Source organism: Pavona decussata, unplaced genomic scaffold, assembly GCF_977016875.1.
Source record: "Pavona decussata unplaced genomic scaffold, jaPavDecu1.1 SCAFFOLD_322, whole genome shotgun sequence".
Lineage (NCBI taxonomy): Eukaryota > Metazoa > Cnidaria > Anthozoa > Scleractinia > Agariciidae > Pavona > Pavona decussata.
Genome location: NW_028145712.1, coordinates 1,329,160 through 1,352,788, shown reverse-complemented (window position 1 = coordinate 1,352,788; position 23,629 = coordinate 1,329,160). Strand labels below are relative to the sequence as shown.

The window sequence follows — 23,629 nt, the reverse complement described above, 5'->3', positions numbered from 1 at the left end:
GAGGGTGCAATGTTTTAGCTTTGTTGATTAAATGAGCTTCACGAGCCTTTCTAACTGAGTCACGTTTGCTGCGTATAAGTTCAAGCGGGATTAGTTGGACCTCGTTGATTGAGTGGCCAGGTTGGTTGAAATGTAGCGAGGCAGGAGTAGGATTGACTAATTGATGGTGATTCAGGATAGATCTGCGATGCTCCCCGAAACGTTCATTAAGTTTGCGCTTTGTCTCCCCAATGTATTGGGAGTGGCATTTCTTACACTGGATTAAATAGATTAGGTTTTTGGAGTTGCAAGATATGTTGAGATCTGGGTACCAGATTAGTCTCGCCTCTCTTCCTCCCCCTCCCCCTCCCCTTCCCCGATTACGCCGGCCACGCAGGCCTCGTGCTTTTTTAACACCCTGGAGTTAATTTGCAACTCGCACTTTTATATCGTCACAGCACACCGTAATGTTTTAAGTTCTTTATCATCAATTCGTACTCTTCATTCATAGTAATGGAATCCCGTTGCATTCTCTTTCTCCGGTTGGCATTCACTTTTAGAGCGACTGTCCGCTTCCATCGACTGACAGCAGTGCTTGATTCCGCCTCGACCCAGGCGGGTTTTACAACAGTGCCGTTAACTTTAATCTCGGGTACACTAGAGGAACCCGAGGCATCTTTGGCGATAGTTTCAAGGGATGACGCTTCCTTGACAATAGTTGGATTTTCAGGCGGAAGAAATGACTCCAAAGAGTGTTCTCGTGGGAAAATCCTCTGATCTTTAGGCATAGAATTCTCTTGCTGCCCTCGCCCCTTGGTTTCGTTGGCACAGTCTTCATCTTGACGAAATTGACGGGAACTAGTTGGCACTTTGCCTTGGCATGGTTTTTCCAAATTTTCTTGCGCAACAGTATTCTGGGAAATTCCTGACAGCATCTCTTCTGCACCGCTGTCGACGCTTTCTCTTTCAACATTGTCCACATTTTCGACGTCGTCGTCAGCGTTCCAACAAATTTTCGCCATTCCTGTACCGTGACAAAGGACTAATCCTTTTGATGGAATCAGATTCTGGTTCACTTCTCGTGATTCTACGCTTGCCTCATCTTTGGAGCTCAGATGCAACTGCGATTCAATCGTATCTTGATTCGTTGTAAATTTGCACTCAAAACGGTTTTCTCTGCCACTGGGTGGTTTGTTTTCGCTTTCTCTCCGGCCACCATCTGTATTTTCAGCTATCGAGACAATATTACAAATGCCGCAAAAAAAATATCTTGGGCATCTCTTTGGCCGATAATGTAATTCAGATGTCGATTTTTTCTCGTCCTGGGCCATTTTAAAATTAATTATTAATCCAAAAAGAACTCGTTTTGCAACGAAAACCTCGAAACGGTCTTTCTCAAGAGGCCTTTAAAAATTTTCTTGACTAAAGACTAATTTAAAAACGGGGATTCGGCAATAGACTTGGCTCAGTGTCTCCAAGACAATTAAAGCGAAAATATAGCTGAAAAACAATTGTGAACGCATCTTCAAATCAGAAACAGTCTTTCGTTTCCTATTTTCCCATGAGACAACCGCCTTCCTAATCGCCCAACACTATATCATTATTGTAATTACAGGAAAAAAATTCTTCACTGCCGGAACACATCAATCAGCCAGCATGTTTTGCGTTTCCTGATTTCAATGGGACGAGTCAATTTCAACTTATCACAAACGTCCGGCCGTTGTATATGGTTTTGTCAGTTATTGATGAAAAACAACGGAGATCGGCAAAATGATAAAAAGTAAATTCCGGGTTTGACAAGAGAGTATTTCTTTAAGGTGTCAAGCATTAGCTGGACGGATCTGATTTGTCATTTTTAATGACTACTGGCAACTTGAATACCTTTCATCGGCGCCGTGTGATCATAGTCTAGATACCTCGGTGATGCTTGAGACAACAGTTTCTTTATCTCAGATTTTTCTCCTTTTTTAGTGTAATTCACATAACAATAACACTCAAGCTCAAGCAAGGACGAATTTGATTTTGGTAGTATCTGACAAAAGTTTTGTGTTCATAGCAAAGTTTTAAAATAGCTTTTGTTTCCAGTTTGGACAAATATGTCGTTTGGGTAACAAAAAGGCAAGCTAATATTTTTAGAGAGATAACAGCAGTTCATACATTCTAGAAATTATTTGATGGAATCAAACCTACAAATTAGTACTTACTACATTACAAATGAGACGAGACATTTGGGCCAAAAGAAGTTTAATCGAAATCATTAAAAATTAAAAATTGAGGGCCCAAACGAATACGAATATTTCAGATGATGAAAGGATAAAAAATGAAATAACGATTTAAAAAATAAAGTAGAGAAAAATAATACGACGAATAGCCTAAGCCTCAAGTGTGTCACCCGGACTTAGATGAAAACTTAATTAAAGCTTAATATTAAGACAACTGAAGTAGTACGGCAGCCATCGTGTCCGCCACCCCGGTACGGGTGGAAAGATGAGCACGAGTCACCGTGAGGATGTTCGGGAACGCCCGCCTGAAGTGCGCGAAGTGGCTCCGCGGCGGCGGAAGCCGTGCGGGGAAAATTTGTTGGGTCGAACCCGCAGACAGACACCAGCTTTTTAAAAGAGCTGGAAAAGGTGAATCAAGTTAACGGTGTAAGACCTGGGCTATGTGGCAAACAGAAAAAACGGCGCCCCTGCCTGTCTCTTCATCTACAGTCTGGTGTTTTCTTGTTTATCTCTCCCGGCGTTTGTCGTCTTGTCATTATACCGTAAACTTCCGCTTATAAGCCCCTCCGATTATAGGCCCATCTATCTGTAAACCAAAAAATACATCCGATTATAGCCCCCCCCCCCCCCCCGAACTTAAGCCGCTCCCTAGCTTTCCTTGTTTTGAGTGACATTAAGCACTTTCACAGAACTCTGTACTATTTCAAACAGAAAATAAGAAAAATTATTGCGGAAAAATAAGTTTATTACTCCCTATTTGTTTCTCTACTCTTTATATAACTACTTATAACTTTATAGAAACGGAGAAAAGCTCTCCAGTGTGAGTGAAGATTGCGCATGGTTTCCGAGACGTAGGCCTGTGCTTGGATGTCCTCCACTAAGGTTTGAAGTGAGGCGCGCGGAGAACCTCTTGTAACAGGAATGGTAGCAGCGGAAACTGAAGAAAAGGCAAAGACAGGAGGATTGGCCAGTCTAACTATCAGGGCTCAGTTGTTCAAAGCCCGATTAAGCTAATCCTGGGTTAATATGAACTATAACTCGAGTTTAATTACTGATTAACAGCGATTTTTCCAAAAGATTTTTGTCCCTCAGTCTTGACTTAGACTTTCCTTTACCATTAGCTTAAATAAGCTTTCAAAAGCATGTTTTACGAGCGATCTGAAAACCTCGGTTAACTTTTAACCCTGGGTTAGCGTTAATCGGCTTTCGAACAACCCGGCCTCGAAGTTGAAGGGTTCAAGGGGGCATGGGACGAGAGTGGTTGAGATGCCTGACGTAAGAGCCTCAAAATGAGTCTTTTGACTGGGAGAAAGATGCCAGCAGCTTACAGCGGTTACCGATAACACGCGACCTATCGCCTTCAAAAGACTCCGATAAAGTTGCGTTTTGGTGGACGTCAATCATAGAAAAGCCGTTGAAATTATTTTGAATTCTGAGACCATTTCAAGGCAACAGAACCAAGAAATTGACAGTTTTATCCGCTGAAGGGTGGTAAACATTATGAAAGTTGATTTCCCAGCCAGATTATCTAGAAAAATGGGCATCATTTAGACGAAGCCGTATTTTTTAATGAAACATTTGAAATCGCTACACCTGATAATCAGCGATGCGTGCAAGTGAGTACATTATCACGTGCAGTCAAAATTGAAAATTTTAATTCAAAAATACCCTTTCGGTTTGTGCTTGTTCCTGGCTCGAGAATCAATTTAAATAAAGTTTACCTTCTCTTAGCGAGGTAAAATTGTTAGTTTCTCGCGGGGTTACCTTGGAATCTTGTCAGAATTCAAAATAATTTCAACGGATTTTCTTTGATTGACGTCCACCAAAACGCAACTTTATTTGACTCTTTTGAATACCGTAGGTCGCGTGTTATTGGTAACCGCTATAAGTGGTCAGCGATGGTGTTGGAAGCACCTGGTACGTGATCAGCGCGGGTCTTGAAGTCGAAAGCGGCGGACAAGAACATAACATACTACGCGAAGGCAGAATTGCATAGCATACCTGGAGTGCGAGAGCGACCAGCGTTTAGAGCGAATACAGAGTTTTTAGTTTTCACGAGAGATGGTAACGCGCTGGCTGCAAAGGGCAGGGGTCCAAAGCTTAAAGGCCATCATAATAGATACTAAAGTGATGACGTCACAAAAATCAAATTTATGAAATTATGGGATTTGATTCTAGAGTGATGACGTCACAAAAATCAAATTTATGAAGTTATGGGATTTGTTAGTATATTCTGAAAGAGCATGACGAAAAATGCCTACTTGCCAAAAATTAGCATCTTATTGCAATTTGGGGGCGAGATATTGGCTCTGTTATGCCCTGATGACTCCATACAAATCCTTTTAATTTTGTCTCAGTTCCAAACATTCAGAACTGAGACAAAATTAGAAGGATTTGTATGGAGCAGAAGACATAATCAGGGATGGAGACCGTAAGCGTAGGATCCATGCTTCCCCAAGTGTTGTACAAAAAATCTATTTTTAGAAAAAATTGCGCCCCTTCACGTCATAAACCCACGCGGCGAGTACACGCAAATTTGCGTGGGGCTACTACCTTATATGGAAAATGGAAGAGAAAGTCCAGTTCGGTCTCGACAAAAATACATCATTTTTAAATACTGTGAATGTAAAAATAACATTTTAGTACCCTGTACATGTTTAAGTTCCTTCCTCTAACCTTACTAAACTATAGCTGTAAACTAAACCACAGGTGGCAACTCCAGGAAATTCTCCTGGCTGAGTAGAACGGTCTCCATCCCTGATTATGGCTCCTTATGGAGTCATCATGGCATAACAGCCAGGTTATATCTCGCCCCTAAATTGCAATAAGATGCTGATTTTTGGCAAGTAGGCATTTTTCGTCATGCTCTTTCCTGGCGAATATACTAACAATCCCATAATTTCAAATATTCACTGGCAAATATTTGTGAGGTCTGGGCGCGAGGAAGAGGGAAATGGCTCCCACCATGCCTAGCGCGCGCCTCGCGCAGAGTCAACATTTTCCAAAATGTCCTCTTCGGAGATTTAGAAACAGGAGAAACCACAGGCGTCCCAAGCTCACGTTTAGAGAAAGCGAAAAATTAATTATCTATTTATTCAAATATGCGTCACGGCCTCTCTCCTCCGCAGAGGCTCCGCTGAGAAAAGGGAGTGCAGGCGTAAAATTCCGTGGAAGGCGACGGCGGGAACCTCTGCCAGAAACCACGCCCAATAAGGCTGCGATCCGGGGGAGTCATTTTGTAACTAGGGTGGTGTGCGTACTTATGTCATAAAAAAGGCGGGTGTTTGTGAAATTGTCATGTTGCGCGATGTGGGAGATTTACTCACGAAAACTTACCTACATGCTTAGAAATCGGGGAAAGTTTGTTTATCTCATGATGACTGTTTAGAAAACGCTTTTATTTTGCTGTGATGCCTTGAATCATCACTACAAGAATGAAATTCAAGTTACACGAGCGGCGATCGGGTGGAGATAAAAGAGTGCATGCAAAGAAATGATTTATTGAGGAAACGTCTGCCAGCTGAGACCAAACAAAAACTGTCGATTCGGTCTTAAAAGAGACTAGAGCAAGTAAGCTTAATGTTTTAATTAAAGCGTATTTTTTTTCTATACTCCGAAACGACCAAACTTGATATTTTTATCTTGTAAACAAGTTTAATCAGAAGAAGTTATAATGATCTTTCGGTGATTTAATAAGCATTTAGTTCTCACGGGAAGCTTGTTATGTACTGTAATGAAACAACTGTCTTTAAAATAAGGTTATAAAAGGCTAAAAGGCCTTTCGAGCCCAGAAAAAGCAATTATTTGTTCGTGACTATTGTTGACTTTCACGAAGGGAAATGTACTAAGTCCACTTTCCACGGGTTTCAAGGGGGGCTTCGAATACAAACGATTTTGCTTTTTTCTAGAAATTGTGAAATCTCACCTTCAAATTAATGACCGCAAACTGTAGAGACAAAGTAAATGCTGACTTCCGCCAAGAATGAAACTGTCAAATTTAGAGATGACCGAGAAATCTATCAATGTACAAGAAAACGACAAGGATGTACAAGAAAACGACATGCTTCTGGCAGAGGTTCACCCTCTCAGCTTTTGCGCCTGCACTCACTTCGTTCAGCGGATACAAATAACGCCCCATCGAACCTCTGGGGAGGAGAGAGCGTCACGGCTGTGTGAGTTGGAACGTGACCTTTCATCTTACGCGGTGTTAGGTTACACGAGAACCGTTGAGAATTTGCGCGCTTTATAAGACGTTGTATGGGGAATGAAATATCGTTCATTTAGAACGCTAAATACTTTAATATATCCTCATTTTTTACGTAAGATGATTAAAACAAACTCACCCCTTGTGTGTCCGTTGTGATTTTTCGTTATTTTCGCTGTTTTGGGCTTTTTATGCCACCACTGTTCTCCCCTTCATAAGACGGAGTAATGACAGTAATGCTCGAGCGTAATGCTCGAGGATTTTCGAAGAAGAGACATTTGTGCGGGTGCAAGGATCATAGAGCTTTAACTGTGGGCGAAAAAATTTCCGATCGGATGGATTTTCTGGACGCAAACCGCCTCCGAGTTGGAAGCGGTCGAAACCCGGCTGTGCTGCCTTGACTCAAGCAGTGAAAGCAGTGATGACGAACTTCACATTTTGACCGAGACGTTGGAAGTTTTGTTAGATGGAGGTGCTCATCATGATTTCCTCAACAACGAGGGTGAAACAGCTGCTGACGTGGCTAAAACTGATGATGCCCGCAGGATTCTTTCAGTAAGAAAAAAATTGGAGTTAAAGTGCATCAGTGCCAGAGCTGTAAAAAAGTTTGGACTTCATTATCTAGGAGTGGTTCCCAAAACACTTGAAAAATACATCAGCATGCATTAAAATGCAGTTAAGTACACATTTAGTCAACCATTGTTTTTGTTTTGTTTTGTCTCTTGGTTCAACTTTGATCTAAATGAACTGATCATATACAGTCTTCAGTCATGGAGAAACACTATTTATAGTTTTTATAGTTAATTTGTTGGTTCAAAATATTGTCGTTTACTTTTTATAATTGCATTTCTTAACAGTTTTGTTATCTTAAATATTCACAGGTGAAGAGCCACCTAGTGGACATAGTGCGAATAAAGCCACTACTGACAGTGAAAGTTCTCGTAAGCGATTACCTCGGGAATTTAAAAGGGTGGTCATAACTAGAGCTGGTCACAAAAGAGAATAAGTTCTCATAAGTGACCAATCACTGAATCAATAGAGGCTGGTTGCTTACAGGAGTCTGGTGAAAGTAAATGTCACGCATCTACTGAGACAAAAAACGTTTACACGTTTAATCAGATGATTGCAATGCCTAATGTATGTATAGTGCTGCACAACAGCTGTCATAGAATGTGCTGATGTGTCACTAGAGTAACAATAAATTTGTGTATGACTGGGGGATATCAGTTCACCATGTATAAAGGACAAACTAAACATCTCTAGGACTTGATGATCGATGCTTGTTTGAGATCAAGAAGTGTCAACTTTTATTAAAGTGTTGAATTCTACAAACGGTACATCAAAACCTTTGAGTGGTCGCTTAAAAGAGCTTACAACAAAAGCAAAACATCTCAAGGTAATTCCCAAAAGTGGTCGCGGTCGCTTATGGGAGTTTTAACCCTTTGAAACCTATGCATGTTATCTTTTCACTGACTTTTTGGCAATAAATAGTCTGAACCACTTAAGGTGGTACTGGAGGCTAAGGTCGACCTTTCGGATTCCTCTAAGAATTTGTGATTTTGTAGAGCACATATAAAGAAACCTGCATGCAAAATTTAGGGTCTGAGAAGCGACGCGTTTCCGAAATATAAACGAACGAAGTTTCGTTTCCAAGGGTCCTTTCGCGGGAAAAACGACGAGGGCATACTGTGCTGGACGAGGTTTCATGTGTCTAATTGAAGTGTTGCGTTGACAGATCTGTTAATAAGTACATGTGCAAACTGAAAGATGAAACTCTCATTGACAGAAGAGAACATAGAACCTCTACGTTCGCTAAATAAATTCCTCTTTCGCACCAGTCCGTCAACATGGAAGAAGCTCTTCAGCGCCTTGACCGAGCTTTTCGCGATGACGGGTAAATGATAATTTCTTTCATAATATTTTATGTTTTTACGACCATCTTTCAGCTGTATTCAATTCTACTAACATTGATGCTATTGTTCCTTTAGTTTCGCCGGCACACCGCCCGGATTCGCTAACATTTTGCGGCGAATCCAGCCACAGAAGGGGGAGAGTCGTGAAGACTGCCGGCACAGACTTTTCCGCCGGTTTTTTGGGATTCTTTGGGTGAGTGTTATTGTATGACCTTTCTTTTACCTTACCTCAAATGCAACACAGTTGACAATTAGGTCGAGCCATTTTGCATCTCGTGGTTTAGATCTTCACGAGTACGAATAACACGTGGTTGTCGACCTCTCCATGTATCCACGTGTTTCGTCGGTTTCACTTTGAATAATTGCGAGTCGCTTGTATGATCCGTTTTTTTGCCAACCTAGCTAGGCAGTTTACTTTACGGATGGTTAGCTTTCTTTCTTCAACAGCGAGCACACCTACGTACGACCGTATGTTACCTCTTGGTTACTCTCACACGCATGGGTTTACAATGCATTGGGAATCAATCACACGACAACTGATCTTGCGTAGTTTTCTTTGCGTCGCTTCTTGCGTGTGCAAGAAAAAATTGTTTATAATTTGGAGTGTCTAATTGCTCTTCTTTATATCTCTACTAGTTTGGCAATGGCGTGGGAAGAGGTGCTTTTCGGGGAAAGTCACTCCCCACCTATGTTTACCCTCTGAAAATCAAGACTGCTGTGAGGGAAGTTATAGGTGGAGAGCTGGGCGACTACCCAGATCCGCAAGGGCCTGCGGTATGTATTTATTCATTATTGAAATTAATTAGGTTTGCTGCAAAGCCTTTTGTCGGAAACTAACCTAAAATCACCGTATTTCCTTGAGTAATCACCCACCCTAATGCTCTAAACAGAATATTTGAAAATATATTGACAAAACGTGTAAAAAAAAATGAAATAATGCCGGGGCTGCCTGCTTTTTCCGGGGAAGTGAAGGGAGAAGGCTGGGGGGGGGGGGGGGGGGTCAGTTTCAATCTCAGTGATAGTTCACAATTTTCTCAGAATTACAGCATATTTCTTGGAAGATTGAACTTAACACTTTTTTTCTCTGTTCTCTCTAGGTGTACCATGTGTCCATGAAGGAATTTTTTGATGCTAAATGGCCAGGCACAAGCCAAACCAAAACCAAGAAAAAGACCTGATTACATACATGTACTAAGTAGATTTTATTTACACATGAATAAATTTTTGCATACTTTTTTGTTCGATACTATGGATTGTAAAATTACTTATTTATTTATTTATTACAATAATTTTTTATCAGCTGATATAATTTGTGAAAAATAAGTTGTTCAATACAAGATTTATTTTTATTTGCATGTCAATCAATCTCCCTGTTCAGTTGGAATATTGTAGAATTTTTTTCATTTGCGTGTGTAAATAATCACCTTTTTTTCAATAAAGCAAACATGCAATCATTTTTGTTTTTGTTTCAAAAAGTTGTACTGGTTCATTTTGCATGCTAGTGGGAATACAGTCAGGGATGTACTTTGGCAAAGACTGACAGCCTGATGTTACTTTTACTAATTTCACCTAACAACATATATTTGCATTATCTACATGCAGGGATAATCAAAATTGTGACTAAAATTGTGAAAATTAATAACTATTCAATATTGTGATGGAAAACACAATTTGTCCCCTAGACAGTAAAACAATCCACAGGAAAGTAAGTTCAGTCCATTTTTCCTAAGTTGGACACTGACTTAGTAGGAAACAGTGTCTGTCATGGAAAGAATTCAACTTTACAGAATATATATAAAGCTTGGCCTTAACTCTTAGAACTATTAAAAGGACAGTCTTTGTGGCTTTTTCGCTGGTGGGTGGTACTACCACACCACTTGCATTTCTTGCCACCAACATCAACTTCGGCTCCAGCGGGGGCAGGAACAGGCTCTAACACTGGTGCGGAGGGTGCTGTCCCATTGGCCAAGGCTGCTTGTGTTACTTCTGTGGCAATGTCCTCACTCACTTGATCATCGTCGGGGTCGTCTCCATAAGAGTGACGTATCTGCAGTCTTTGTACATATTTCTTCCTAAGATAAAAGTACACAATGTAAGGTATAGCCTTATTTGCCTAACCATATGAATAAGGAGAACGTGTTTACAGCAAAACAAGTACTGTATTACTATTTTCTCAAACACATGTAGCTTTACCCTTCTGAGAGTAAATATATGGAATAATCGTTTCCCTTGAATTATCGCCTCCCCTTTCCTTCCTCCTTGTTGAACTCTACCATGGTAAAATCAGAGAATAGCACTGAGTAGCCAGATGGGACACAACTCATTGATTGAAAGCTCCCAATAAAAAAAAAAGGTAAAGGGAACAATTTCCAGCGAGCAAGATCTAAAATAATCACCTCCTTCCAATAATCGCCCCCTTTTGAAGTGATTAAAAATTATTTTTGCCCCTAGCTATTATTCGAGGAAATCCATGAAGATGAGGTTTGCCAAACACAATACCTTAGTGCCTGTTCCTCTGTCCTGGTGATTTTGTGTTGAACCCTCTTCCTTTTACCAGCTTCCGTCCTCTTTCTGTCTAGCCTTTTCTTTCTATCTTCCGTGTCAGCTTCACACTGGAAAATAAACGGAAATATTTGTAAAGATGGAACACCAATGATTTATAACAAATGAGAGTATTAAGTGGAATTCTGCCTAATTCACATCACAGGACTGTCCTGACTCACTGCAATAGGACGTATTTCAAAAGAGGTTTATGGCCTGTCTCTATTGTCTAGTTCAAAAAATAATTCCAAAATCCCCCCCTCCCCCACCCGCCCACCTAACCACTATTTATTGCTCTTTTTTGCTGGCAAGAGCGAGGGAGGGTAAAATTATAGGTTTGGGGTGACAGGAAATTCTCACTATTGATATCAACAAGAATTGCACATATCACATTTAAAAGAATACTAAAATTAACATACCATTTGTCTGATTCCATCCAGAACGGGTAACCCCATTCTTGTATACAGGTCCATAATCCAATGGTATTGAGGGCCTCTTGCTTGGTAACACCAGGTCATACATGCCTGAATAAGTCCCAAGTTTGTCGATGCTTGATAATGCTCTCGATGTAGATTTATGTCCTTAGCCCTAAATTTAGTTAGGACGCTAAATGTGGACTCGGGGAGGTTGGAATGGCCCTTTCCCAACCCAGGATCAATTACCCTTTCTGCCTCTTTTGCCCTTTGGCTGCATTCGATCTCGTATGCTAAGGCATGGAATTCACATTTGAGAACATTTGTGGAATGATAAGGTTCCCCAGGACATTTAAGTTCTTCCACAAACCCTTCAACGTCACTTTTGCACCCTTTGCAAGAACACTTAAGTAATGGGTGGAAGGAGCAGGAACCACCCTCCCACTGGTGGATGTCGCGACAATGGTACTTTCCCAGCGCAAGCATTGTTTCTCTATACACACCCGGGTCCCTCCCAGCATGCACAAGGGCACAGTAGTGGTTTCTTTTTGCACTTTGTATAAAGGCAGGCCCAATGCAACCACAAGCTGGCTTGCTCCGCGTGGACACATAGGTATGTTTTTTCCCAAGACAAACACATTTTACTGACTCAATTTGGGGGAACTGCTGTTTGTGTAAGTCAATAAAGGCTTTTGAAAATGAACCCTTTCCCTGAAGCTCCTGGAGCTTCTTCCCATGCGCCCTCCCCACATGCCCACCACATAACATAACTTTTGATTCCTGTTCGTTTGCAAAGGAATAACGAAAACCCTTAGCAGAGGACGAATCAGCATCCTGCCAATTCACCTCCACTTTAATTCCCTCTTCCTTGGCCTTGGCCCATAAAATCTGGGCCAAGTGACCCTCTGCAGCCTTTGCTGTCCCCTGCCACAGTTCCTCAGTGCTGATGTTATCAGCACCCCGCATGGAAAGGTGTCCATAATACAACAGAGCACCAGTCAAATAATTTTTTATAATAAAAGTACAATTTTGGCTAAAATGCCCTCTTATCTGCCAACAACCATCACAGGTTGTGACAGCCCTCCCCCAGCTTCCCAATGTGTCATCTGAGATGTTACGCATCTGCGCTTTTGCTTCCTCACACATCTCATCAAGGATTTCTTTTATATGAGGTAGTGCTAGGCCCACAATTTGTAGATAGGGTTTCTCAGACACAATCCCCAACCCTAAACCCTTACCCAGAGTTTTACGGTATGAGGCATACCCTTGCCCACTAATGAAAAAGGCTAAAGATAGGGCTAAGGACACTATCTGGCGTCTGGATTCAGTGGCTAGTTGGCTGCTCTGAAAAGGTATCTCTTCCACCCAGCATCCATTGCACCTGAACAAAAACTTCATTGCCCCTCCTAGTCCTTTCTTTTCTGTGGCAACTAGCACAAGTTCCCCTTAAAGAGAAACAAAAATTAATCTTAGTCCTATTTACTTTACAGGCACACTTCCCAATATTATAATGCAAACATGTTTGTGAGTGTTGTGCTACAAACATAACACTAATTGATTCCCCTTCTGCAATTAGCCATAAAATAAGCTTTATGTAAGGGCAGCAACAGAACTTCCCAGGCAATCTAATGATATACAGCAAAAATGGCAGAGGAATCCTTGCAGATAGGATTATTTGAGATTATTTTAGTTCAGGGTTACTTTACATTGGTCCCTACTAGTGAAATAAGCAAACGTAATAAAGCACAACGATGTACCTTGTTCTTGTGCTTGTGTTTATCGCACAAGTGAGGCTCTGCCAGGGTAAATTCTGATAAAATAGTAGCGACTATCTATGTTGCCATGCATCTGTTCAGTTATAGATCACAGATGAAGATGGAACGTGGTAAAAACAAAAATACTTTTGGCTTAAGTTTTTTTCTATGCCTTCACTTGCCGAATTGAGATAAATAAAGCGGTCCTCGTTTTCAAAACTGTCCACCAATTGGACAAAACATAGAAAACAAATTCTCCATGATGTAAGATGTGCAGCTCATTTGTAATAACTAATCAAAACAGGGATTGAATTCAGTATATTTGTAAGAAGATACAAAACAAGCGAACTTTGAAACAGCGACAGAAGGCATTATGAGACAGAGGGCAGGGGATCGCAAGAAGATACTTGACTTTATGCTTACCACAGAAGCCAATAGACCTTTTTAGCTTGGTTTCTCTGTTGCCCATTTCAGACCACATGATGTTACTCTGGGGAATAGTTTCTTTCAAATGTTATCATGCTCAGGATTATATGAATAAATATTTTTTAGACAGATAAAGGACCAATTCTCTAGGGAACATTATGTGGTCTGAAATGGGTCAACAAACACACCAAGCTAAATCGGTCTATACTTTTATGAATACCAATCATTCGAAACAAAGTATCATTCTCTTTTAAATGGAAAACAAGATAAAACGTTTCTTTGCCAGGCAGTTATTTCAAACCAGTTCTAAAACGGGGATACAAACAGTTTTAAAAAGGAAAAGTTACTTGTTCGCTGTTACAGATTCCTGTAACACAAGCTTCTACCAACAATCACAAAAAGCCTACATACCTTTACACCTTCCTTTGTTTGATGGGCATTTGAAATACTTATTGAACTTCTCAACAAGAGTGACTACGCTGGAAGTTGTGCCAACAAACAGTCCTTCGGGAACTTCGATCCTGCAACGAAATGAAAAACAAAAACTGAAAACTGGAGACAACTACATCTCACGAGAACGCACTTGATATGCACATAAATTACACGTTTCAAAGCCAAAAACTGCTTTGTGATGTCCACCACAAACTTGTGAAAATTGCAACAAGTAACAAAAAAAAAATATTAGGAAGAAATACAAATAACATGAGAACCTTATCTTACAGAAATACAGAAATACTCACTGCTTCACACTGCTTTCGCAAGCTTTTACTTTATCCGGTGGCTCGTAGTCCGAGTCCTCATCAAATGCTTGCGAGCGGCTTGGAATTCCGCGGCTTGATGTTGGCACATCGGCGTCTTCTGATTTATTTTTGCTCTCCTCTTCTTGGGATCCTTCGTCCTTCAAGAATTCATTCAGTGTACCCTCGTCACGGAGCTTTTTTTCCACGTCTTTTGCACTCTTTTGAGTTCGTCCCTCTGGTGATACATACTTGTAATGTGTCCGTTGGGATGAGTCTTTACGCTCTGTAATCGTCCACCCAGCGTTCCGAAGCTTGTCAAAATCAAGCGAAATTCTCGAGGAAGCACCAGTGCCGCGAAAATTATTCAAATTACTTTGTTTTCCTTCACTAGCAGCCATATAAAACGTCCTTCGTAATAACTTAGCAGCGCAAAATTGAGCTCGAAAGAGCTGTCAACACAACGGCGATTTGATCCCTTTGCGGTCGGACGAGGTGGCGTTGCCATGCAATGGCGTCATTGTTTTATGATCGCGTTTATGATTGGTTTCGCGGGAAGAATGGTGTCACGAAAAAGGGCATAAGAACCAAATTTGGGACAATTTTCCTGTGTTTTTCCGCTGGAAACTGGTATTGCAGGCATCAACAACATGGCCGCCAGTGTGTGAGAAAGAAATAGAAAGATTGCGGTCAATTTCTTCAAGTTATGGTCGATTTTGCCGGGAAAATTTGCTTTAATTTTCCATATTAGGACGCAGTAAATGTGAATTCATTTGAACGATAAATCAGAAGGATGTGAAATTTGGAGGAAAGAAACTAGATGTGTTAACGAAAGTTTTCGCCAGAGTGCGTCATATTTCTCGAGACATCAAGGACAGGACAAGGTGACAAACTTCATCTAAATAAGAGTTTATGCTATTTATCCTAAAATTTTTCCTTTTTGCTTTCCAGTGACGCACTCTGGTGAAAATTTGTATCTTTGCATGCTATATCTTTGGGTCAATTTTTATTGCAAACAGTGAAATCCCCTTTCAGTGGTGGCTGATTCCTTAAAAAAGGACAATCACACCACCCCCTTAAATTCCTTAAATTCCACGAATTCCTTGAATTATTTCGAACAACTAAAAATTTTTTTACAATCTAGATACAATTCTGCTTTAGCGCTGAAAATTACATTCTCTTGGGGTTAATATTTCTAATGTTTCTTTCAAAGTAAAAAGTGCAAAAAATCACCAATTTAGCCTCCAGTACCACCTTAATGGAGATAAAATAAAAATATCTGTGCTCTAAATAACTGTGGACTCAGGCTAAATTGCCATGTGACGCAAGTGACGGTTGTTGTTTGTTAGAGTGAGTGCATGAGCATGAATCTGGTACAATCATCGCCTGATAAGTATTTTTTCAAGCCATTTTCCTCTGCAGAAGCCTCCATTCTGGCATTATTAAGCTGAAATGTTGGTAGAGGCAAGGCTCTGAATGAAAACAGAGGTGAGAGGTGGTTTCATGCTGAGTAAGTCGCCAAGCATGCTGTGTAGCAGACATGGAGGGCCACGAGTGAAGTTGTCTCTCTGGCCTGGGATGGGATCTTTCACTCCCCTAGTTTTTTGAACCAACGGTGGGATGGAAGCCGACTGCAATTGCTTTCTCTAACGTCTAGCCGAGAAGCTCTCAGAAAAGAATGAGGAACCTTATCACATTACCATCACTTGGATTAGAACATTGCTTTCTTTTGAGATTTTAAGGTTGGTACACACATACATAAGAGGCTCCAGGACACCTTTCCACAAAATTCCTCAAGGGGATTTCACTTTTCACTGATGACACGTGTGTCTTGGGATTTTTACTCTGAATCTTTCCTGGCTGATTTTCTGTTAATTATTTTTTAATGTGTCAAACTTTTCTTAGCAAATGTTCTGTGAGGTGGACATTTTAAAATTAGAACTTTTAACTTGTAAATAGCTTAGAGTGTGTTAATAAAGAAATTGTTTATTATTATTGTCATCATCATCATCATCATCATCGTCATCAAAATTTATATTCTCCTTACAGTTCCTTCCATATTTCTTTCTCTGTATTTTTGGAGATATTAGAGATATTAAGAATCGCGTTTACGGCAAACGGCAGACGTGAGATTCGCATTTATGTTTTCTTGAAATAAAGAGTACAAAGATAAGAATAGTGCAAACTAATTTTGGCCTTTGATTTGAACGCAAAACTACTCGTTTTGACAGAGAAGCTGAAAATAGCAAGCGGCAAAGATAGGGTCACGTGGTCATATCTCACGTTTGCCGTTTGCCGTAAACGTCATTCTTAACCTCTTTATTGTTTATTCTCTTGACCTACATGTTTATAAAAGTAACAACATTGACTGGGGGCCAGAAAATAGATGCTAGTCACCATTGGGTTAATATTAATTTAATTGTCCATTAAACTGGTCAAAAGTTTGTGTTCTACCTTTTATATTTAGTATTGTCAATATTTGTTTACTTGTTTGTTTATTTATTTAAAATAAAAGCAAGCAATAAGAATGTTGGCTGATGTTTAGGTGACTCCATGTCACCACTTTCAAAGTTGTGTAAGTCCGATCATACGGGAAGTTATATAAAGAAAAGTGTGCAAAAGCTGAGTTGTAATAATACAATTTGACATGCAGAGGGTGTTAATAAGATAAATAGTCTCGCTTTTATAGAGTCAGATTGAGTGTTCAGTTTGGGTTTCTTGAAATCCTCTGCATGTCAGATTGTACTTGTAATCACATGCAACTAAACTTTTGCGCACTTTTCTTGATATAACTACCCACATAATCTACTTACACAACTTTGAACATGGTAACATGGAGTCATCTTAACCTCAGTCAACATTATGATCGCTTGTTTTTATTTTCCATTGTTAGAATTTGTTCATTTGTTTACTTTGCCTTAATTTTTCTCCTTTTTTAAAAATATTTCATTTAAACGTTGATCGTAAGAAGCCTTTTAAGAGATGCTCTTTGTGTGTTTAAAAAAAAATGAAGTGTTTCCATGAAGATGCTGTCAGCTCTTTGTTAGCTCAAGGATCTTGGCTGACCATTTAGCCTGCGTAGCAGTCGTTTCCGTTTCCTTCAAGCCAAGCGGGGCAAGCGCGCGAGGGCATTGGGAAAAAAGGAGCAAAAAAGTAGGAGCTAGTTGGTTATTAAATAAAAACCCAGCAGCTCAACTGAGAAGTTCGGAAACGCGCTTCCGGTCCAGTGGAGCGGGAAACACACTTCCGGTCAGTATTCCAAGAAACGCGGTTGCTCAGCTCAAGATGGTGGATAACCATGGTAGGACCACAGGAAGGAATTAAATTTCACTTGAGGTATAAATAATTATTTAATGTATTTTTATGTTATTTTATTTTTTTTGTACTTACACTTGGAAATTTTGGGGGTCTTCGTTTTCGAGTTTTCGGGGTCTTAGGGTCTTAGGGTCTTCGTTTTCGAGACACCCAATAAAGAGAGCCTTCAGGCAACAAAATCTAGCGGAGTCGCCCATTTCTCAATGACACACTTAAATCGGCGTGAAGGTGTAATGTTTTTTTTTTTTAATTTGCCAATTATTTCTTTCAGTTGGTTTAGTGTCCGTGGTGCTAAGACTGGAATAAATTGCTTACCTTGGTCACTTTTTAGCATTATTATACTGAAAAATGGAAAGATAAGAAATCCGTCTTATCATGTGTCGCAGAGTTCCACGAAATGTTTCAGGTTGGTGAAAATGGAAGATATGCTTCGCGAATCGTGTCTTCCATTGCCAAGGGCTAGAAAGGGGGAGGAGAGAGGGAAAATGAGTCACGCGCGAGGGAACGCGAAGCAAGGGAAACGCTGCGCGGAGGTAAAAGGCAGCTTCCTCTTCCCTTTCCTTGGCGCTCTCTTGCTTAGCTCGCGCGCTCGCTTCCCCTCCTTCCTTCCCAACGCCTGGCTTGCTGCACTGGCTTGCCTGTGAGCTGAAGTGGAAGAATGAACGGCGATGCACGCAGTCATGATTAGGGGAGGACTAAACCGTCTGTGTATGTCCCCAATCCTCGAAGCCGCCAGAGGCTGGGCACGAGGAAGAGGGAAATGCCTCCCTCCATGCCTAGCGCGCACCTCGCAAAGAATTCAACATTTTCCAAAATGGCCCCTTCGGAACTTCGAAGCAGGTGTCATCGATCTGGGACAAAACACTGGCCCCATCAAGCGTTAACAAAGTGAATCGTGATCCAGTCTTTCTCCAAAGTGGTTAATAGGGAAAACAAGTCACTTTCTGACTTGTCATTCCGAAGCTTCGGAATGGCAAATGGCGAAGCTCCTTCCCTGTTGCATCGTGTCATCAGGGGGAAATATCCTTATCATCCATCAGAACAAGTCTTTAAAGCTGCTACTTCTCGAAATCCTGATTTGCTCAGTGAACTGCTTCATAAGATGAATCCCAGCGAGAGAGCTTCGGCGTTGGAAACAGTTTACCCTTGGAATGGTGTAAGCTCGTATATGTTTGATCCGCTGATGGCTGCCGTTCAAATGGGAAGTATTGACTGTGTGAGAGTGCTTCTGAGTTACAAGGCAGACGTGGAAGGTCAAGGTGGTCATTATCATAAATCACGGTACAATTGCGAAAGTGGTGGTTTGGAGTACTGGTTCTACCATGCTTCACCTTTATTTATTGCTGCTGAACGTGGTCATGTTGGTGTTATGAGTTGTTTAGTTGAACATGGAGCCAATGTGGACGCAGTTTATACGGGAAAAAACTACACCCCTCTAATGATAGCAGTCCAAAGGAAGCGCGAGAATGTAGTTACCTTCCTTGTCGAGCATGGAGCTAACTTGGATCTTCAAGATAAATATGGTAACACAGCTCTTCACCATGCTATAACATGTGGCTTTGATACGGTTGTTCACAAGTTGTTGGATTTTGGAGCAGCCCAGTTGTACAACAAGGTCGGTTTAACACCTCTTCTGTCAGCAAGCGATAAATGTGTGGCTTTTATGGTAGAGGAGTTAATCAACAGACCAGAATGTACAAAGGAACAATCAATTGATGCCTGCGAGCTTCTTGGTGCCTCTATTGCTTGTAAAGAGTTTCCTGATGCCTCAGGCTGTATGCGTGCATTTGAGTACATGATGCGTGGTATGAGAGAACGGTTTCAAGACCATTTAAATCCTTTGTTTAAACACACCATGGAACCTGTGGAAGCTTATCAGTACAGGAAAGAGAGTGAAACTGTTGAGGAACTAGCTCAGATAGAAGGTGATGATGAAGCCATCTGCATAGAGGGCCATATCGTTAGAGAGAGAATCCTTGGAACAGAAAGCAAACTGCTTCTTAACCCCATTGAAAAGTTTGCTTCTTACTATAAGGATACCAGGAATTTCTATGCCTGCATAGCACTGTACAGACATGCAATTAAGATAGACCAGAACTGTAACAATTCAATCAGTGACAATCTAGAAAGGTTAATTGAGGTGTTTTACGACATGACTAAAAACAATTTTCCTCTAGCAGAAAAAGCAGTCCTTGAAGTACTTGAGGAAACCATCCTTGAGTTTGAGAAACTATCAGCATCAAAGTTAAAGTTCACTCAGGAGTACGACAGACTACATGAAACTGGATCTGTTGATGAAATATTTGAATTGACCCAGAAGGAGAAGCCAGAGGAGCCAGATTACTTTCTATCTTACTTTTTGGGACTGTTGTATTTATTTTCAAAAGCTGAACATTGTGAGGAAGAGAAAACCTCAGATCTATCAGTATTACGGAAACTTGTCCATATAAACCCCCTTGATTGTGAAGGAAATACATTGTTACATGTGGTTTGTGGTGGTGGATGTCAACATTCCTATTATATACCACTGTGCTCCAAAACACTGAAACTTCTCTTAGATACAGGTTTCAATGTCGATGCTACCAACAGTGCTGGAAATTCTCCACTTCACGGAGCTGTTTCTTTGGATCCCAGTATTGATCCCAGCATAGATCCCAGCATTTTGACCGAGATGTTGGAGGTTTTGTTAGATGGAGGTGCTCATCATGATTTCCTAAACAACAAGGGTGAAACAGCTGCTGACGTGGCTAAAACTGATCATGCCTGCAGGATTCTTTCAGAAAGAAAAAAATTGGAGTTAAAGTGCATCAGTGCCAGAGCTGTAAAAAAGTTTGGGCTTCCTTATCTAGGAGTGGTTCCCAAAACACTTGAAAAATACATCAGCATGCATTAAAATGCAGTTAAGTACGCATTTAGTCAAGCATTGTTTTGTTTTTTGTTTGGTTCAATTTTGATCTAAATGAACTGATCATAGACAGTCTTCAGTCATGGAGAAACACTATTTATAGTTTTTTATAGTTAATTTGTTGGTTCAAAATATTGTTGTTTACTTTTTATTTGCATTTCTTAACAGTTTTGTAATCTTAGGTATTCACAGGTTAAAACCGACCTGGTGGACATCCTGTGAATAAAGTCATTACAGTGGAAGTTCTTGTAAGCAATGACCTCAGAAATTTGAAAAAGTAATAACAAGAGCTGGTCACTTAAAAGAATATGCCCTTGAAGTGACCAATCACTGATACAATAGAGGCAGGTCGCTTACAGGAGTTTTTGTTCATGCATGGCTGGTGAAAGTAAAAGTCCCGCATCTACTGAGACAAAAACCTTTTAAATGTTTATTCAGATGATTGCAATATCTGATGTATGTATAGTATAATTTGCACAACAGCTAACAAAGAATTTGCTGATGTGTTACTAGAGTGATAATGTGTCTGACTGAGGTATAGCAGTTCACCATATATAAAGGACAAATTAAACATTGAAGTTTCACATGACAACATTTTGACTCTAGGACTTCATGATTGATGATTGTTTGAGATTTAGAAGTGTCAAACAAAGAAAACAAAGAAAAACACAAACAAAGAAAAAATCCTCTTGGTAATTTCCAAAAGTGGTCGCAGTCGCTTACGGGAGCTTTTAATAAATTATTAGAGGAGTTTGGGTGATAACAAGGTATTATGGTGTCGGTCAAAACTAGAGCTGGTCGCCTAAGAGAGCGGTCACAAAAAGAGCTTCAACTGTATTAAAGTATTATTATTGTTATTATTATTATTATTATTATTATTATTATTATTACTATTATTATGCGCAGTAAAACTATCTGTATGCACAGTATAAGAAGCACCACAGGGCGCGTAGCGTAACCTGTGAGCCAAGCGAAACTTAAAATATCACGTAAATAAATCAATAAAATATGTATACATATTATTATTATTATTATTATTATTATTATTATTATCAAAATTTACGTTCTCCTCATAGTTCCATCTGTATTTCTTTTTCTATGTTTTTGGAGAATTTTAAGCCATTTCATCTTAAGTTTTGCGATCATATCATTTATTCTCTTGACCTACATAAAATTAACAACATTGACAGGGGACTGGAAAATAGATGCTAGTCAGCATTGGGTTAATATTAATTTAATTGTCCATTTAACTGGTCACAAGTTTGTGCTCTACCATTTTTATTTAGTATTGAGTCAATGTTTGTTTACTTGTTTATTTATTTATTTAAAATAAAATAAGCAATAATAATGTTGGCTGATGTTTCGATGAATCCATGTCACCACTTTCAAAGTTGTGTAAGTCCGATTATAAGGGTAATTATATAAAGAAAAGTGTGCAAATGTTGACTTGCATGTGATTAATAATACAATCTGACATGCAGAGGGTGTTAATAAGATAAATAGTTTTGCTTTTATAGAGTCAGATTGAGTGTTCAGTTCCGGTTTCTTGAAATCCTCTGCATGTCACGTCAGATTGTACTTTTAATCACATGCAACTAAACTTTTGTGCACTTTTCCTTATATAACTACCCACATAACTGAGTTACACAACTTTGAACATGGTGACATGGAGTCGTCTTAACCTCAGTCAACATTATCATCACCTGTTTTTATTTTCCATTGTTAGAATTTCTTCATTTGTTTACTTTGCCTTAATTTTTCACCTTCAGGGATGCTCTATGTATGTTTAAAATAAAATGAAGTGTTTCCATGACGATGCTGTCAGCTCTTTGTTGAACAAGAAGTGAACTTTCTTATAGCTTATTTTCCCATTTACGCACATCAAATCCCCAGGGAAAACTATAAGACTAATAGTCCTCATTCTTGGGGACTCAGAGACAGATAGTGTGTATGAGAAAAAAAGTTGAACAGTGGGAGGTTCCTTGTTTGTTTTTCTTCCTCGAACTTTTCCCGCCCAGTTTAACTTTTTCATTGTCCCCACCATCCCCCCCTGGATCTCTGAAGGGGGAATGTGGAGGAGAAACACCTTCTACCCAGCCTAGCCTCAAGTAAACAAATAGGATGGCTGAATTCACCGTTCTTTGGGAAAAATAAACTGTAGAAGCCAATATTTCGCTTAATGCTGCTAAAAGGAAATATGTTACAAACTTGTAAAAGGAAAGGTTTGCAGAATCATAAGATAATTCGTCAGAGGCATCACTTTAAAGATCTCTTTTAACAATAATCCCCCTACCGCCTCTGTTCAGCCCCCATACCCCATATAAGAGCCCTTGTCTCCCTATAGTTACGTCCTTGTCACCCCACTATTATATACCCCCTTTATTAAGCTCCCATCCCCTCATTGAGTCCCCACTCCCCGTCAATAAAGTCCCTGTCTCTTTTACTCTCTACTAAGCCGATTACTGGCCTCAAACGCAGTCGTTTTGTAGGGAGTTGTACACAAGGTAAAATGACCAGTGCGTGGCTAGTCTACTCTATATTACGCCTTTGTCCCTCCTCTACCATATTAAGCCCCATTCCCGCATCGAGGGAACGGGAGTTTGACCTGTGGTAGGAGAACGCCGTCTTCAATGGCCGAAGATATATTGTGCTTAAGTATCAATGCCATCGTGGACAAAATAGTTTCCAATTGATGTTATGACAATTTCAGGCACAAAAACTCCAACATGGAAGGGGAGCCAACTTTCCTAGCTCAAGTACCTTGGCTGACCATTCGCTGGATTTGTTTCATGGTGGTCCCCGGTTTAATATCTTCGACCACGCTTTGTAAATAGCCAACAGTGTAAGCCTCCCTGCCAGTTGGGATTTTTAAAGATGTTTATTTTTAATTTGCATTTTTTTTTCTTTTCAGACGGTTATAGTCTCCGTGGTGCTTAAACTGGAATAAATTACTTATAATAATAATAATAATAATAATAATAATAATAATAATAATAATAATAATAATCTTTATTTGTGCTTTTTTTCAATGTACATGTTCATTCTTACAATTTTTAGTGGTGATATATAGAATTAAATTAATTATTAGTTAGAATAATGTGCAAAGTAAGGAAGCTAAATGAACCATTTGGTTATCTTACCTAAGTCACTTCTAAGCATTTTTATACTGAAAAATGGACAGATAAGAAATTTGTCTTATCATATGTTGCAAAGTTCCACG

At 39.9% G+C, this 23,629-nt stretch overlaps 4 protein-coding genes and 1 long non-coding RNA gene across 6 annotated transcripts; 3 read left to right on the top strand and 2 right to left on the bottom strand.

The window, feature by feature from the left end:
- Nucleotides 1-420: 420 nt before the first annotated feature.
- On the bottom strand, nucleotides 421-1,532 carry LOC146453873 (uncharacterized). Its single transcript, XM_085096234.1, has one exon. It carries the CDS (start codon nucleotides 1,308-1,310, stop codon nucleotides 432-434), a length of 879 nt encoding a protein of 292 aa, XP_084952360.1. The 5' UTR covers nucleotides 1,311-1,532; the 3' UTR covers nucleotides 421-431.
- A 5,757-nt stretch (nucleotides 1,533-7,289) lies between these two features.
- LOC146453870 (uncharacterized) lies at nucleotides 7,290-16,190 on the top strand. The gene is made up of 2 exons (XR_014859407.1): nucleotides 7,290-7,720; nucleotides 15,713-16,190. It is a non-coding gene; the product is annotated as an uncharacterized LOC146453870 (long non-coding RNA).
- On the top strand, nucleotides 7,910-9,543 carry LOC146453872 (uncharacterized). The gene is made up of 4 exons (XM_085096130.1): nucleotides 7,910-8,299; nucleotides 8,394-8,511; nucleotides 8,955-9,092; nucleotides 9,416-9,543. Exons 1-4 carry the CDS (start codon nucleotides 8,253-8,255, stop codon nucleotides 9,494-9,496), a joined length of 384 nt encoding a protein of 127 aa, XP_084952256.1. The 5' UTR covers nucleotides 7,910-8,252; the 3' UTR covers nucleotides 9,497-9,543.
- LOC146453871 (uncharacterized) lies at nucleotides 9,506-14,593 on the bottom strand. 2 transcript variants are annotated; one of them, XM_085096128.1, is made up of 5 exons: nucleotides 14,193-14,593; nucleotides 13,864-13,973; nucleotides 11,279-12,717; nucleotides 10,818-10,930; nucleotides 9,506-10,390 (listed from the first exon to the last, which is right to left on the bottom strand). In XM_085096128.1, exons 1-5 carry the CDS (start codon nucleotides 14,588-14,590, stop codon nucleotides 10,126-10,128), a joined length of 2,325 nt encoding a protein of 774 aa, XP_084952254.1. In that variant the 5' UTR covers nucleotides 14,591-14,593; the 3' UTR covers nucleotides 9,506-10,125. The 2 variants fall into 2 exon arrangements, with proteins under 2 accessions (XP_084952254.1, XP_084952255.1); XM_085096129.1 differs by having other exon boundaries at nucleotides 10,184-10,372; nucleotides 10,811-10,930.
- A 2,082-nt stretch (nucleotides 16,191-18,272) lies between the features above and the next one.
- LOC146453869 (protein fem-1 homolog B-like) lies at nucleotides 18,273-22,222 on the top strand. Its single transcript, XM_085096113.1, has one exon. The coding sequence runs from the start codon at nucleotides 18,475-18,477 to the stop codon at nucleotides 20,395-20,397; it is 1,923 nt and encodes a 640-aa protein (XP_084952239.1). The 5' UTR covers nucleotides 18,273-18,474; the 3' UTR covers nucleotides 20,398-22,222.
- The last annotated feature ends 1,407 nt before the right edge of the window (nucleotides 22,223-23,629 follow it).